General features: G+C 45.6%; 1 protein-coding gene across 4 annotated transcripts in view; it reads left to right on the top strand.

Annotated features, from left to right (window-relative positions):
• Window positions 1-13,325, top strand: part of CRYL1 (crystallin lambda 1) — a 73,764-nt gene that overhangs the window by 39,634 nt on the left and 20,805 nt on the right. For all 4 annotated transcript variants that reach the window (XM_060128779.1, XM_060128781.1, XM_060128782.1 and 1 more), the window contains exon 4: window positions 10,172-10,333. In XM_060128779.1, coding sequence (XP_059984762.1) covers window positions 10,172-10,333 — 162 coding nt within the window. The remainder of the gene's footprint in view (window positions 1-10,171; window positions 10,334-13,325) is intronic.

Below are 13,325 nucleotides of genomic sequence, written 5' to 3'. Positions count from 1 at the left end.
CTTGGTTACATGGGGACCTGGCTGCGGGGAGATGATTCTCCATGGGTCTTGTGTTTCTGCACATCCTGTGAGCAGAGGCACCGACTGCCCTTTCATTCTAGACTAGCTTTTCACGGATGCTCGAATAACTCACAGCCTTGGAAGACAGGGAGAGTGTCTCCCTCTAGAGTAAAGGGCCACTTTGCCGTCTCCCCCTGGGGCATAGGTCGGTCAACTTGCTTGTAGTCAGTCGTAAAGGATTTATGTTCCCTAAGCTGTGACACAAACCCAGAATCCACTTGGGTCCCTTTGCATCACCCCTGTGGGACTTGAGGGCGATGTGAACATGAAGCTCGTGCTGCCCGATATCCTGTCAGTAACAGTCTTTTGTCTCTGACCAAAGAGTCTTGTGTCTTCTAAGAGCATCTGTGAAACTGTGGCAGGTTAACTTGTTAGCCTGCAAACAGCAAAAATCTCAGACTCTTTATACTTCCTGACACCGACCTTAAACATTGCCCTGCCTTAAAACTAATATCAAAAACTTGAAAAATAGAGGAAAAAAATCACTTTTAATGCCATCACTCTAAGATTATAATCTTAATAATATTTTATGTACATCTTTCCAAATACATTTCAACATAATTTTAATCTTACTGTAATACAAAATCATATCCTGCTTTCAATAATCAACACTCTTCTGCATATAAAGTAGTTCATTGTAATTGTAGACGTTAGAAAACTTGAAAAATGCCTATTGCCCGGCGATGGGGTCCCTATCACTATTTTCTGTATTTCCTTCCCATATTTTATGTATATTTATTATAAAGTTATAAGAAAGAATATTACACTCTTTATTCACCTAGCATCACGTCTGGTGTACTTTCCTATTTCATCAAATACTGAAGAATAGTCTTGCTTGCTTTAATGATTATAGCATCGCATTCTTTGGAGGTCCTTTTATCATAATCATTTTACAATAATTTTTAAAATCAATTTTGGAAATTCATTATCTATTTCTATATTGCTTCTACCTCTCTGTGTCTCTCTTTCTTTGTACCCCGCCTCCCTTCTTCTGGGACTATACTTACCTGTATGTTAGAACTTTTCAGCATCTCCACATGCTTTCCTTGTGTTCTTTGCTGTACTTTCCATCCCTTTGTCTCTCAGTACTTCAGTCTGGGTATTTTATCCTGACGTACCTTCCAAGCTATTATTTCTTTAGCTAAGTCTCACCTGCTTTTAAGTCTATCTTTTAAAGTTTTTAATTGTATTTTTCAGTTGAATTTCCATTTGATTCTTTGTATAGCTTCTAGTTATATGGTAAAATTATTTAATATCTCTTAGTTCCTTCAACATTACTTACAGCTGTTCTCATGTCTGCTAGCAGGACTCTCCGGCTGTCCTGTGGGTCTGTTTCTAAAGTCTGTGTTCTCTCTTGGCTTCCAGTCCAGGCTCCTCCATCTGTTTTGTTTTGTTTGCGAGACATTGTTATGAAAAGCTAAGGCTCTGCTTGAGGCTCTTTTCCTGCAGAGGCACTTCCCTGGAAGAAAGCCAGGCTGGGGGCACAGGTCCCTAATTTAGTCGTGGATTGTGATGAATTGAGGCGTGTGAAGGCTGGTCCCTGTTACTCCCAGGGTACAGCCCTTGAGGGTCCGAGCTACAAGTCCTGGCAGTTACAGCCTTGGGAGCTGATTTTCCCTCATCGCTGCAAAAAGCTGCAAAAAGCTCTGCTTATCTCTGCAGGCATTTTGTCTGTGCTTCTGCAAAACACAGGTACCTTGAGGATGAAGGTGGAGTCAAGTGTTAGGCTCGTAGCTCTGCTTCCCCTTTGACCTGAGCCTTGGCCCCGCGGTTCCTCAATGCTTTGGTTGCTTCCCAGTAACTTCAAACTGATTTTTAAAATAATACATTTTCAGCTTTTTAAAAGTTGTTCTCAGCAGGAGGGCTTGTCCAAGCAGTCCAGCCTACCGTGGCCAAAGTGGAACAGTCTCCACAGCTCAGTTGTTGCACATCCCCTGCTGTGCAGTGCTGGCCCTGGGGTGTGGTGGTAAATGAGACCTTTTGGAGGCCAAATGGGAACATTTTAATGTTCCTTCTGTTATTATGTGTGTGTTTTTTCTCCAGTAATTCCACTTAAGAGCAGTTTGTGTACTACATTAGTATTCTGACTTCGACCGGATGGCACTGGGAGTGTCTGTCTGTCCTCAAGGCAAGTGGACAGGCATGGCCCGCTGGTGTGGTGCCTTTTATGTCGTTCTCCTTGCTATTTTTTTTCTTCGTTACGCGGGCCTCTCACTGCTGTGGCCTCTCCCGTTGCGGAGCACAGGCTCCGGACGCGCAGGCTCAGCGGCCATGGCCCACGGGCCCAGCCGCTCCGCGGCATGTGGGATCTTCCCGGACCGGGGCACAAACCCGCGTCCCCTGCATCGGCAGGCGGACTCAACCACGGCGCCACCAGGGAAGCCCTCTGCTTGCTTTTTTGTTACAGCACCTTGCCTGCTCTCTTATGGCTACATGCATCTATGTTCCCCACCAGCACCTGTGCTTCTTGAAAAGCAAGGACTGCATCTGCTTCTATTTCTTGGCAAAGTTCCTTGCATAGACTAGTTCCTCAGTAGAGTTGTTTAAATTCACATGTTAAAGCTAATGTTTCGTGACTTGTCCGTCAATTTCAGACTTCCGTCTACCCAAGGTCACCTCAGTGGGTCTACTTTTGCAAGATTCCCAAATATTTCTAGACCAGTACACAACCACATACACCACGAGAGGCTTCGGTGGGACGTGGCGCAGTGTCCTGCTTTATACTGGGCGTGAGGCGGAAGTCATTGCATTGGATGCAGGCGAGAGACTTTTCTTCTATTAAAAAATGCCAGAGGTCATGCTTACAATGGAGAACTATCTGTGGGATTAGCAGCGTGGCTAGTAGCTGAATAAATGGGGGGAACGCCAGCAGGTAGTAGGCGTCATGCTTACGGGGCCCATCCACTGCACGTGTCCCACAGCTCCAGGAACAGCTAGTACTGCCCCATGGGCTGCACAAAGGCAGGAAATGTCCTGTGTTTGCTCTTCAGCCCACTTTAGACATTTCCTCTAAAGTAATGTGAGGCTAGAGGGCAGTAAATACGCATCCACTGAAGTTGTATTAAATTGATTACCACGTTACAGAACTTGTCATTCATTACTTCGTTAATTGATTCAACAGGCGTTTACCGACTGCTCTTGGAGCTGGGGATATAGCCATAAACGAAAAATAAGAATTCCTGCTCTCGTGGGACTTTCATCTTTGAATCCTGTTTTCCAGTACTGATGTTTTTAAAAATATAACCATTTTTAAAGTGACAGTTCAAAAGATGGGCAGTGTTCTCCTAATACTTTTATTTTCTCCTACATGTGAGGCAGCTTTTCTGAATGTAGGAATATACAGCTGCTCCTCCCCAGTCTTGGAGTTTGCACCATGTTTATTTGTATCCCAGTACACCCGGATGTGGTCAGATGGTTACTGGAGGAAACGGCTTTACTGCATCTTTAAGTATATAGCAGGTGTTTAGGAAAAATTTGTTGCTTACTGTTAGACTGCATTGCTGATTATAAATATTTTTTATCCCATAAATCTGATGTTTTAGAAACATTTTACAAGATAATGAGGCTCACTAAGGTAAACCTAGTGATCTTGTAGGCAGGGGACTGGAATTATGATGCTGCTTTTCTGTAGATCATTAGATTAATAGATTGTTAGGCTTCTTCTTTCTGTACTGGCAAGTTAATATATCAGCTGGCGCTAGAGAAGGGGACCAGATTAGATGAAGCATCCGTGTGACGATGGTCTGAGAAGGAGAAATAAATGTGAGTCGACTTTCCAGGTCGGTGATTGAAGCTGTGGGCCTGCGTAAGGTTTCCTAGGTGAGTGGAGGCCTGGGGCTGAGCGTGGAGACCTGTGCCCAGTGACTGGGCAGAGATGCTTCTCCAGAGGTTCGCCATGTTACCAGTCTTTATGGGACGAATTTGGGTATTGATTTCTGTTCTTATCTTTATTATGGTCTTTCTATTTTCTTTAGATTTATTCTGTTCTATTTCTGATTTCCTAAACTGGATTTTGGACTTATTTCTCAGAGCTGTTTTAGCTGAACTCACATACTTTGATGTGCAACATTTTATTGCTGCTCAATGCTAAGTATATTTTAATTTCCATTAGGATTTCATTTTGACCCATGAACTATCTGGAAGTTAATTTTCAATTTTCCAAGTCTATTGGGTAATGTCTTGTTTGTGATTTCTGTCTTAAAGACGTTGTAATTAGAGAAAATGGCTCATGTGATATGAGTCCTTTGGATTACCGAAGCCTGCGTTGTAATTTAGTACGTTGGCACCGTTGATAAATGTTCTGTGTGTTTGGAAAGGATGTGTATTTTCTGCAGTTGGCTGCAAGGCTGTCCATGTCCAGTAGATCAAGCTTGTTACTTGTGTTTATTTCTCCCATGTGCTCCCTGAATTTTTGAATGCTTTTCCATAATAATTGAGAGAGGGGTATGGAAAGATCACAGCATATGGTAGGTCTGTCCGATTCTCCTTGATGACCTGTCAACTTTTGCCTTTCTGTATGGCATTCTGGGTCCTTTCCTGGCCTCTGTTTTGTTCATTAATTTTCCCTTCAGCTGTGTTTATCCTGTTGCTTAACTTACTCAGTAACTTTATTTTTAATCCCAATTTCTAGATATTATACTTAGTGCTTTTCCAGATCATCCTGGTCTTTCCGGGTTTGATTCCTTTCTTCTAGTTTTAATTAATTTAAACATACTTACTTTACTAGGCTCTCCTAGTTTTCAGTTACGCGAGGTTCTGTCCTTTGCTGTGTCCACGTGGTCTCGCGTGTTTACAGTTGTCGGTGGTCTGTTTTCTTCAGTGTGTCTTACTTGTGAATCCGAGGAGAGGTGAGGCCTCTTCAGCAGGTGTACCTCCAGGGTCTTCTTGAGTGTGTGTCTCTTGGTAGCATCATCACCAGCCTGGGAGAGACTTTTATGTAACTTTCTCAGCTTGTGAGTGTCCAGACCACATGTGTAGTATAATTTTGAACCCCAAACCTGGGTGAAATTCAGGCTCATGAATATGAATTCACATATTTGTTTTCCTCTCCCTCCACCCTGTGACCTTCCCAGCTGGAGCCCAGATCAAGACAAGCTCCCTGTCTTCTCCCTCAGCAGATGGGCTGTTTTTGGTTTAAACTAGTTGACCAGTTCCTGAAAATATAGCCTTTTGAGGGTCTCGGCTGTATCACAGGGGCCCTGACTGCAGCTCCCTGAATCCTATGGCCTCTGGTTCGGCTCTTCCTGCGGTCATTTGAACGTTCTCCCTCCCCTGAGGGTCACAGGTCCCTCTACATCCCTCCTTACATTCCCGAGAGGTCAGCTGTCGGTTAAAAGGATGGTCGCTTTTATGTGGAGTGATCCAGTCTGTGGAGGAAGGATTTTAGGTCTCCTGGTCCATCACATGACTGGAAGCAGGGGTCTCCCTCAGTTTACGGGAGAAGCTTTTATTAGCATACATACTCTTCTTTTTTAAGTTTAAAAATATTTAGCGTGAATTTGCCTATGCACCTTTGTTTTCAGGGTTATGTACCTTTTCTTGTTTTAACAGTTGTTGCGCTGCCAGTTGGAGGAATCTGAAGAGGGCCTATTTTTAGCTAAATTCTATTGTAGGCCACAGGCCAGTTTTCAGTAAACACACGCACAAACCCATAAACAGATGCATATATACATTTATATTAACTATCTTTCTAAATTCACCTATTGTCTTTTCTGACTGGGAGGTAAGATATCAGGACTGCAGGATGGAGGCAAGCCCAGTGCCTCGGTTTTGGGTGGCCTGGTACTGCGGGTGATGGAAGCAGTGAGCCCACCCTACTTTCCCGGACACTTCATGGTTTGGGATGGAGAGACTCACATTTAAGGACCAGAGGTGAGAGGTCATGGCCGTGTTACAGCATCTGGCAAGAAGCACGTGGCTTGGTGGCTTTCTGAATGTTTAGCAGGACAGGACGGGCAATCGTAATGCCGCAGTGATTCGTGTATGACCCCACGAGCTTATACTCACTTTATTTAGAAATGCTGTGAAACTATATGCTAATTGCAGGCTTATGGGGAATATTTTAAATTATAATATTTTCATGTCAAGCATTTTAACTTAATTGTAAATAAATGATTTCATAAACGGTATAAAAAAAACATTGGAATGAGGATGGAAATAGACATCGCGTTAGGACAGCAGCTGATGCTGTGCCCCTCTGCCTGGCCTCCGTTCCCTGTGGTTATGTGAGGAAGGGCTCCTGTTTAAAGCAAACCAGTCATCCTGGTCATACTCACACCTAATCCGCAGGAAGTCACATTCCTCAGTACAGCCCACACTGGGTTTTGCTTTGGAAAGGTCTCTCTTGATTGGGTATGATTTGTTCTAGATTATTGTAGAACTCTGTTTAGGACTTATAATATGCTTTAAAAAAAACTTTTATTTTTATTTATTTATTGTTTTTGCGGTACGCGGGCCTCTCACTGTTGTGGCCTCGCCCACTGCGGAGCACAGGCTCCGGACGGGCAGGCTCAGCAGCCATGGCTCACGGGCCCAGCCGCTCCGCGGCATGTGGGATCTTCCCAGACCGGGGCACGAACCCATGTCCCCCGCATCGGCAGGCGGACTCTCAACCACTGCGCCACTAGGGAAGCCCTTTATTTTGGTTTTTTAGGAAAGATATGAGCCTCTGGTTAGGGCACAGTGCTGTGTATTGCCTGTGATATTGACAACTTGTACTTTTCCATTGTTTTTCTTTAACACATGCTATTTCTGCTAGAGCAAGAAGGTTTGTCTTTTTTTTCCTTGGTAATCGTGACATGCACCTCTTGAGAAGACTAGTCATAGCAGTCTATTGATGTGATGGATTTTAGAGATTGTGCTCTTGCAAGAAATACTGAAAAGAAATTGGTGATGATTAAACAGGTTGAAGCAAGAGATTTAATTAGTGCTAAGAGACAGAACTTACAGTAGATCATGTCCATCTTCAAGTTGAGAATGAATTCCCTCTGCCATGATTACAATAGGATTTTAGTTCAAATTTCCTTTCTTCCCATGTCTTTCCTGATAAAATTGGCTAATAGAACTTCTTTGCATGTAAAATACCTTAAGTACCAAAGTCTTCTAATTTAGTTTTTCTTTCTGGAAAGAACATTGAAGACTGCTTCCAGATATTTCGCATTAGCAAAGTAGATTTTCTAGCAACAGGATGCCTATCTAAAATGCCTGAATTGACTTTAAAAAATCAACTAAATTTCATTTTCCCCATGAAAGTATTTGTTTTGGAAAACGCATACGGTTGCACAGCATGTGGGTAAAAACTTCAGCGTTGAGCTCTCGTCCAGCGCCTCCTTTGCCTGGGGCTCATCCAGGCCACTGACTCGTGGCCACGCCCCTTTTCCAAAACAGGCCTGCTGGGTCGGGTGCTGTCATTGGTGACTTTCACTGATAATAAAACACTAAAGTATATACATCATTTACTTTAAAATTTCAAGTAAGTGGGGGAGAACAAAGAGTTAGACCTATAATACCATCATTCAGTTTCTTCCTTTCAAGAATGGAAGGGAAAAGGGGTGTTTAAACGTAACCCCACCTTTTAAGTGTCTGAACCCCCCTTTTAAGTATCTTTTAAGTCACGCGTAAGCTCCCTTTGAGGCGCCATTAATAGCTGTGATGCTTGGAAGGTTCCTTAGTGCTTTCCTTGTCCCCAGAGTTTTGATTGTCAGAACCTGAGCTTGTGGTTGTGCGTGAGAATATCACTTATTATGGGCTGCGTCTCTCTCCCACCTCAAAACAAACGAAACACAAACAAATCGTTGCTTTGAAAATGCTGTCAGAGTTTAATTAAGCCAAGTCCAGCTAATTACCTTCTGCAGTGAGAGAAGTTTCACTCTGACACTTCCCATCTGGTGGCTTTCCCTAGACAGGCCCCGGAAAGACACCATGAGCCCGCCCGGGGATTCGCACCCGGCCGCGCTGCTGAGGTCAGGAGAGAGCGAGGTGTGTGTCTCTCGCCGTTTGCTGTCCTTCCCTGCTTCCCTCCCAGCCATCTGTGGGAACCCAGCGACTGCAGCCGCTCTCAGCTTTGTGATCCACCCAAGTGATGATGGTCCTGCGTAACAGTTTGCAGGCCCCCTTCCTCAGGCAAGCCATGAGTAACAACAAGGAGATGAGCTCAAGGCTTGACAGGGACAGAGGCGTAACCCTGGCCCAGTACCTGGGACACAACTGGGTCACTATTAACAACAACAGCAATCAAACTTCAAGCAGATGCGCCGTTAAAGCCCTTACATAATTGTAGCAGGTTTGGGTTTCCTCTGGTTCAAGTGTTCTTGCCTCTTTGATAATCAAATGATCTGAAGAAAGGCATAGAATTTCAAGGGAGAATCTGCAGGACAGGCTCACAATGAGGCCATTCACGGGACTCTTTTATTAGCTTACACTGTATCTGCATCACGTTTAGCCCCTGGCGTTACTACAAGGCTCCATTTAAACTTAACCCAACTTGCAGACTTAACTGATCCAGGAATTACTCAATACAACCAGCCAGCTACTGTAGCTTTTCCCCTCTGATAAGGGGATGTAACACAATGGGCTTCACAGTTCTTAAATGACTCCGTTTTTTTCCCCCTGTCTTTGAGATGTGGTGCTTGTGTGACCTTTTGTTCTGAATAAAATTCCACATGGTTTGATTATATTTTTTAAAAGTACCAGCAGACACAGTATTGACTTCTTACCCTTAGAGGAAAACGTTTAAAATCTTGTAGATGGTCTAGAAATGGAATTCATGTCATAATATTTACACAGCTAACCTCACTATATTAGATATTAACTATTAGATATTATTCAACTTGAAAATATTTTATTTTTGGGGGGTGATTCTGATAAAATTACTGGTAGTACTTGTGCATTACACTTTGACTTTTGCACACTTCTGGTTATCTGCTGGTGTCTGTGCCGTTTCTACTACCACAGTGCGGATAGACTAACCTGGGCACACTCGGCCAGTATGTGGAGGGGAAGCGGCTGGGGAGCCTGACCTCGGAGTGGGAGACCCTTGAGGATGGATTTGGTAGCAAACCACTGAGAGCACTGTCGGCCCCCACTTTGGATCACACCTCAGAATAGTGGGTCTCAAACTTTAGAGAACAAAAGTCATCAGAAGTTTGGATAAAAATGCAGATGCCTCGATTCCACACGCAGGGGGTCTGAATCAGTAGGTCTGGGATGAGGGCCTGAGAATTTGCATCTTTAGCAAGCACCAGTTGATTCTGTTATCTGACCCCACTGAGAACCATTCCCCCCGATTCACCAGGGATTGGGAGCTCAGGGACCCTCCTGGGGAGGCGTGACCCTGGTGGGATTTCCCCAGGGGGTGGCAGGCGGGAAGGTTGCTCTGGAATGTCCAGCCAGTATCCTCTTCTGTTCCGCCTCCTTCCACAGCAGGGCGGCACCCGCCGTGAGCACCGCGTTCCCAGGGACCTGCGTCACCTGTGGGCCTGTGCCTGGGTGTCCGAGAACGTCTTCTCACCCCCAACCCCTTCTGTACGTCGTCAGAATTTCCGAGCAGTTGTTATCTGCGGTATTTAATCCGAATTTGCTTCTCTAGCCTCCCCTGTTGCCGCCTTATTAAAGTAATTTTAGATTTTTAGAAACAAAGGTCTTTGTCAAAAGATTTCCAATTAGAAGCGGACTCTCAGGAAGCCTTTTGGGAGTTATGGATGTAACATGTTTGTTCATTTCATGAAGGTAAGATTCTTCCTTGAAGATAAGTTGATCTGGTGATCAGGACAAACAAGTGGTGATGACTGCTGTTGATATCCCAGCGCTTTGCCTGCAGTGCTGTCGTGTATTCTGTTTGTAGAACCCACCCCCAACGCGGTTGAAGGACTTTTTTATTCTGAGAATTTTCAGTCCGACACACAACTAGAAAATACCATTCCCGTATCTGCGTCACCTGGTTTCCAGAGTTACCAAGATTCGTCATGCTTTTCAGCAGCATGTTTCCCCCTGTTCCTAAATTTTGCTGGTCGTTTCTTAATTGGTTCTTTTTGGAATGACTCAAACATGAAACGCTTTGCTTGGGGTCTAAGTGTGGTGATCCTGAGTAGTAACTGGAAGATGTCCTTTTCAGGAATGTGTTCCAGAAAACCTAGAGCTGAAGAAGCAGCTCTTTGCTCAGCTGGATGGAATCGTGGGTGACCAAGTTGTCCTGAGCAGCTCCAGCTCCTGCCTCCTGCCCACCAGGCTGTTCTCTGGCTTGGTACATGTGAAGCAGTGCCTCGTGGCGCATCCTGTGAGTATGTCGGGCCTGGAGATGCAGTGAGTCTCACCTGGCTTTCCGGGAGCAACGTGTTTGGATGGATCTGCTAGTGCTTTGTAACTGCTTTACTGAGATATAAGTCACATATCACACAATTCAACTTGTACCTTTCAGTGGGTTTTAGTACATGTAGAGAGTTGTACAACATCAGTGTCTTACAAAGAATTTTATCCAAAAATCCCTTGAACTGTGTATCTTGTCCCTCACGCACTGTGGGAGAGAATGATCAATTCTTACAGACTTTCTCCTTAAGTAACTCACCGTCTAGCTGAGGGGAGAGACTGCTCATCAGATCATCCCAGTGCCAAGGAAAGGTGCCACGTTAATGAAAAGTCTAGACCACATGGGATTCTGCAGGTGGGTCACCTGTACTGTGTGGTTTCCTGAACTTAGCTCAGAGTAGGGTCACTTGTGCTGATGTGCAGGGTCCGGGTCCCCCCGCCCCGAGATTCCGGTGCAGCAGCTCTGACTTAAACCCTCCTTTTTGTGGTCCCTTCCGCCAGACGTTGCCACTGACTGCGCCAACGCACTCACCGGGCGTGCGCTGCGAGGCGTGTTGGACCATGAGCTCCAAGTTGGCACGTGGGCACTCAATCTTTTTGCGATTAACGTGTTAATGTCAGGAAAGGGGAATCAGAGTGGGGATTCAGGGGTCATTCGGTGGACGTTTGAGTACCGAGTGGAGGTCAGTGTGACCTTGGAGACCTGGGACAGCCTGCTAGGACAGAGACGCCACTAACTTAGCTCAAGCCCACCCCGGGCCAAGAACGAGCATGGGCCTCGTAGAATTGCCAGGAGACCAGCTTGACTGCAAGAGCAGGAGAAAGGTGGACGGCTTGGTAATACTTGGGTCATGGAGAATCGAGAGAGTTACTCTGAAGAATGAGAACTGGCAGCTCCTGCACGGAACTTGGGGCAGAATTCCCAGCACGAGTGGCCAGGGCCTAGGGAGGTGAGGGGTCCTCGAGTGGGGAGCAGGGAAATTCCTCTTTCTGAGCAAGAGGAGGTTAGAGGAGGAGATGAAGACCCAGGGGAGTCATAGATGCCTGCTGCGTCTTCCGTGCTGCTCAGAGGGACAGACTGGACCACCGTTTACGTGACTGAATGGTCTGGATGTCCTCACACTGAAGTTTAATGGAAGGTGTAAAAGAATGGTTATAAGATAAGGAGACTTAGACCCAGAACACAGAGAAGAAAACCAAGCATTTAGTTACCACTCCATACAGGTGAAAACAGCACCAGAGAGACCTTAACTGAAGCATCCAAATACCAAGTCCCATGCAGCATGTCATGTCCTGCTTCCGTGACATGTGTGTGTCCATAAAAAGCCTCTTAGACACCGTGATTGTTACTTGGTTGCTTCAATAAAAGGTGCAGGCCTCTTAGTCAGGAGCTTCCGTTTCTAACCAGTGTTTTTACTTCTAAGTCAGTTTAAAAAACAACTGAATCAAATTGTTCAGAAAACATCCCCTAAGTCCTCTGACAGGAGTTTTACTCCATCTCTCTCTTTTTTTAAAAAACTTTATTTTATTTATTTATTTTTGGCTGCGTTGGGTCTTCGTTGCTGCGCGCGGGCTTTCTCTAGTTGCGGCGAGTGGGGGCCGCTCTTCGTTGCGGTGCGAGGGCTTCTCATTGTGGTGGCTTCTCTTGTTGCGGAGCACGGGCTCTAGGCGCGTGGGCTTCAGTAGTTGTGGCACATGGGCTCAGTCGTTGTGGCTCGTGGGCTCTAGGCGTGTGGGCTCAGTAGTTGTCGCGCACGGGCTTAGTTGCTCCGCGGCATGTGGGACCTTCCCAGACCAGGGCTCGAACCCGTGTCCCCTGCACTGGCAGACGGATTCTTAACTACTGCGCCACCAGGGAAGTCCCCACATCCCTGCTTTATAGTAAAGAGAAGTTCACCGAGGAGAGACATGCTTCCAGTTCTTATCATTCTGGTCTTAAAAAGGCTAGAGGTTAAACCTTTTTTCAAGAATTCAGTGATTATAGGCAGGAGACAAGTGATTCAACTAAGGCATTGCTTTGTAATTTATTTGAACTAGATGCTATCCTCGCTTGCTTTCTAGGAAGGCTGCGACAGGGTGACCAAGACAGGCTGGGAGCAGAAGAAACCTCTGGAGTGTGTGGACCAGCTGCCTCTCCAGCCAGTCCTAGGAGGAATAATTTCTTCTCTCTTCTGTAGAAGAAGTCCTTGTAAAGTGGTTGCTTCATGTAGTTACTTGGTAGATGTGAGATTCTACCAGTTTTCACCCCAACATGGAGGGAAGACAATTTACAGTCAAGCCTCGTTCGGGGAACAGTTTCGTGTGCATCTGCTTAGTGGTGAGGCTGATCAGCAGCCTTTAATCAAACAGCCTTTTCCTTTTTCTGTTTTTGTTTTTTGGCCATGCCCGGCGGCATGTTGGATCTTAGTTCCCCGACCAGGGATCGAACCCGTGCCCCGTGCAGTGGGAGCGCGCAGCCTTAACCACTGGACCGCCAGGGAAGTCCCTCAAACAGCCTTTTCTTTAGATGTAGGAGAATTTTCCTTGAGAATCTTCAAGAGTGGTTTCTCAAAGGAAACCAAGAACACCAGAGCTGGGTGGGCAAGCATTTCCGCTGTGGACAGACTCTTCCTGTCTTAGCATCCATCACGATGTTGAGGCTGAAGAGAGCTTCTGATGTTGTGTGACTTCTGGGTAAGGTATGATTGCGGAAGCAGATGTTTGAGGCTCGACATGGAGAAGTTAAGGAAATGCCAACGTTAGGGAAGATACTGCCAATCCAATCATTTTTTTTAAATTAATTAATTTATTTATTTTTGGCTGTGTTGGGTCTTCGTTTCTGTGCGAGGGCTTTCTCTAGTTGCGGCGAGCAGGGGCCACTCTTCATCGCGGTGTGCGGGCCTCTCACTGTTGTGGCCTCTCCCGTTGCGGAGCACAGGCTCCGGACGCGCAGGCTCAGTAGTTGTGGCTCACGGGCCTAGTTG

This window comes from Lagenorhynchus albirostris, chromosome 18 (assembly GCF_949774975.1).
Source record: "Lagenorhynchus albirostris chromosome 18, mLagAlb1.1, whole genome shotgun sequence".
NCBI lineage: Eukaryota > Metazoa > Chordata > Mammalia > Artiodactyla > Delphinidae > Lagenorhynchus > Lagenorhynchus albirostris.
The sequence above is the reverse complement of the archived record's forward strand: the minus strand, read 5'-3'. Positions and strand labels throughout refer to the sequence as shown.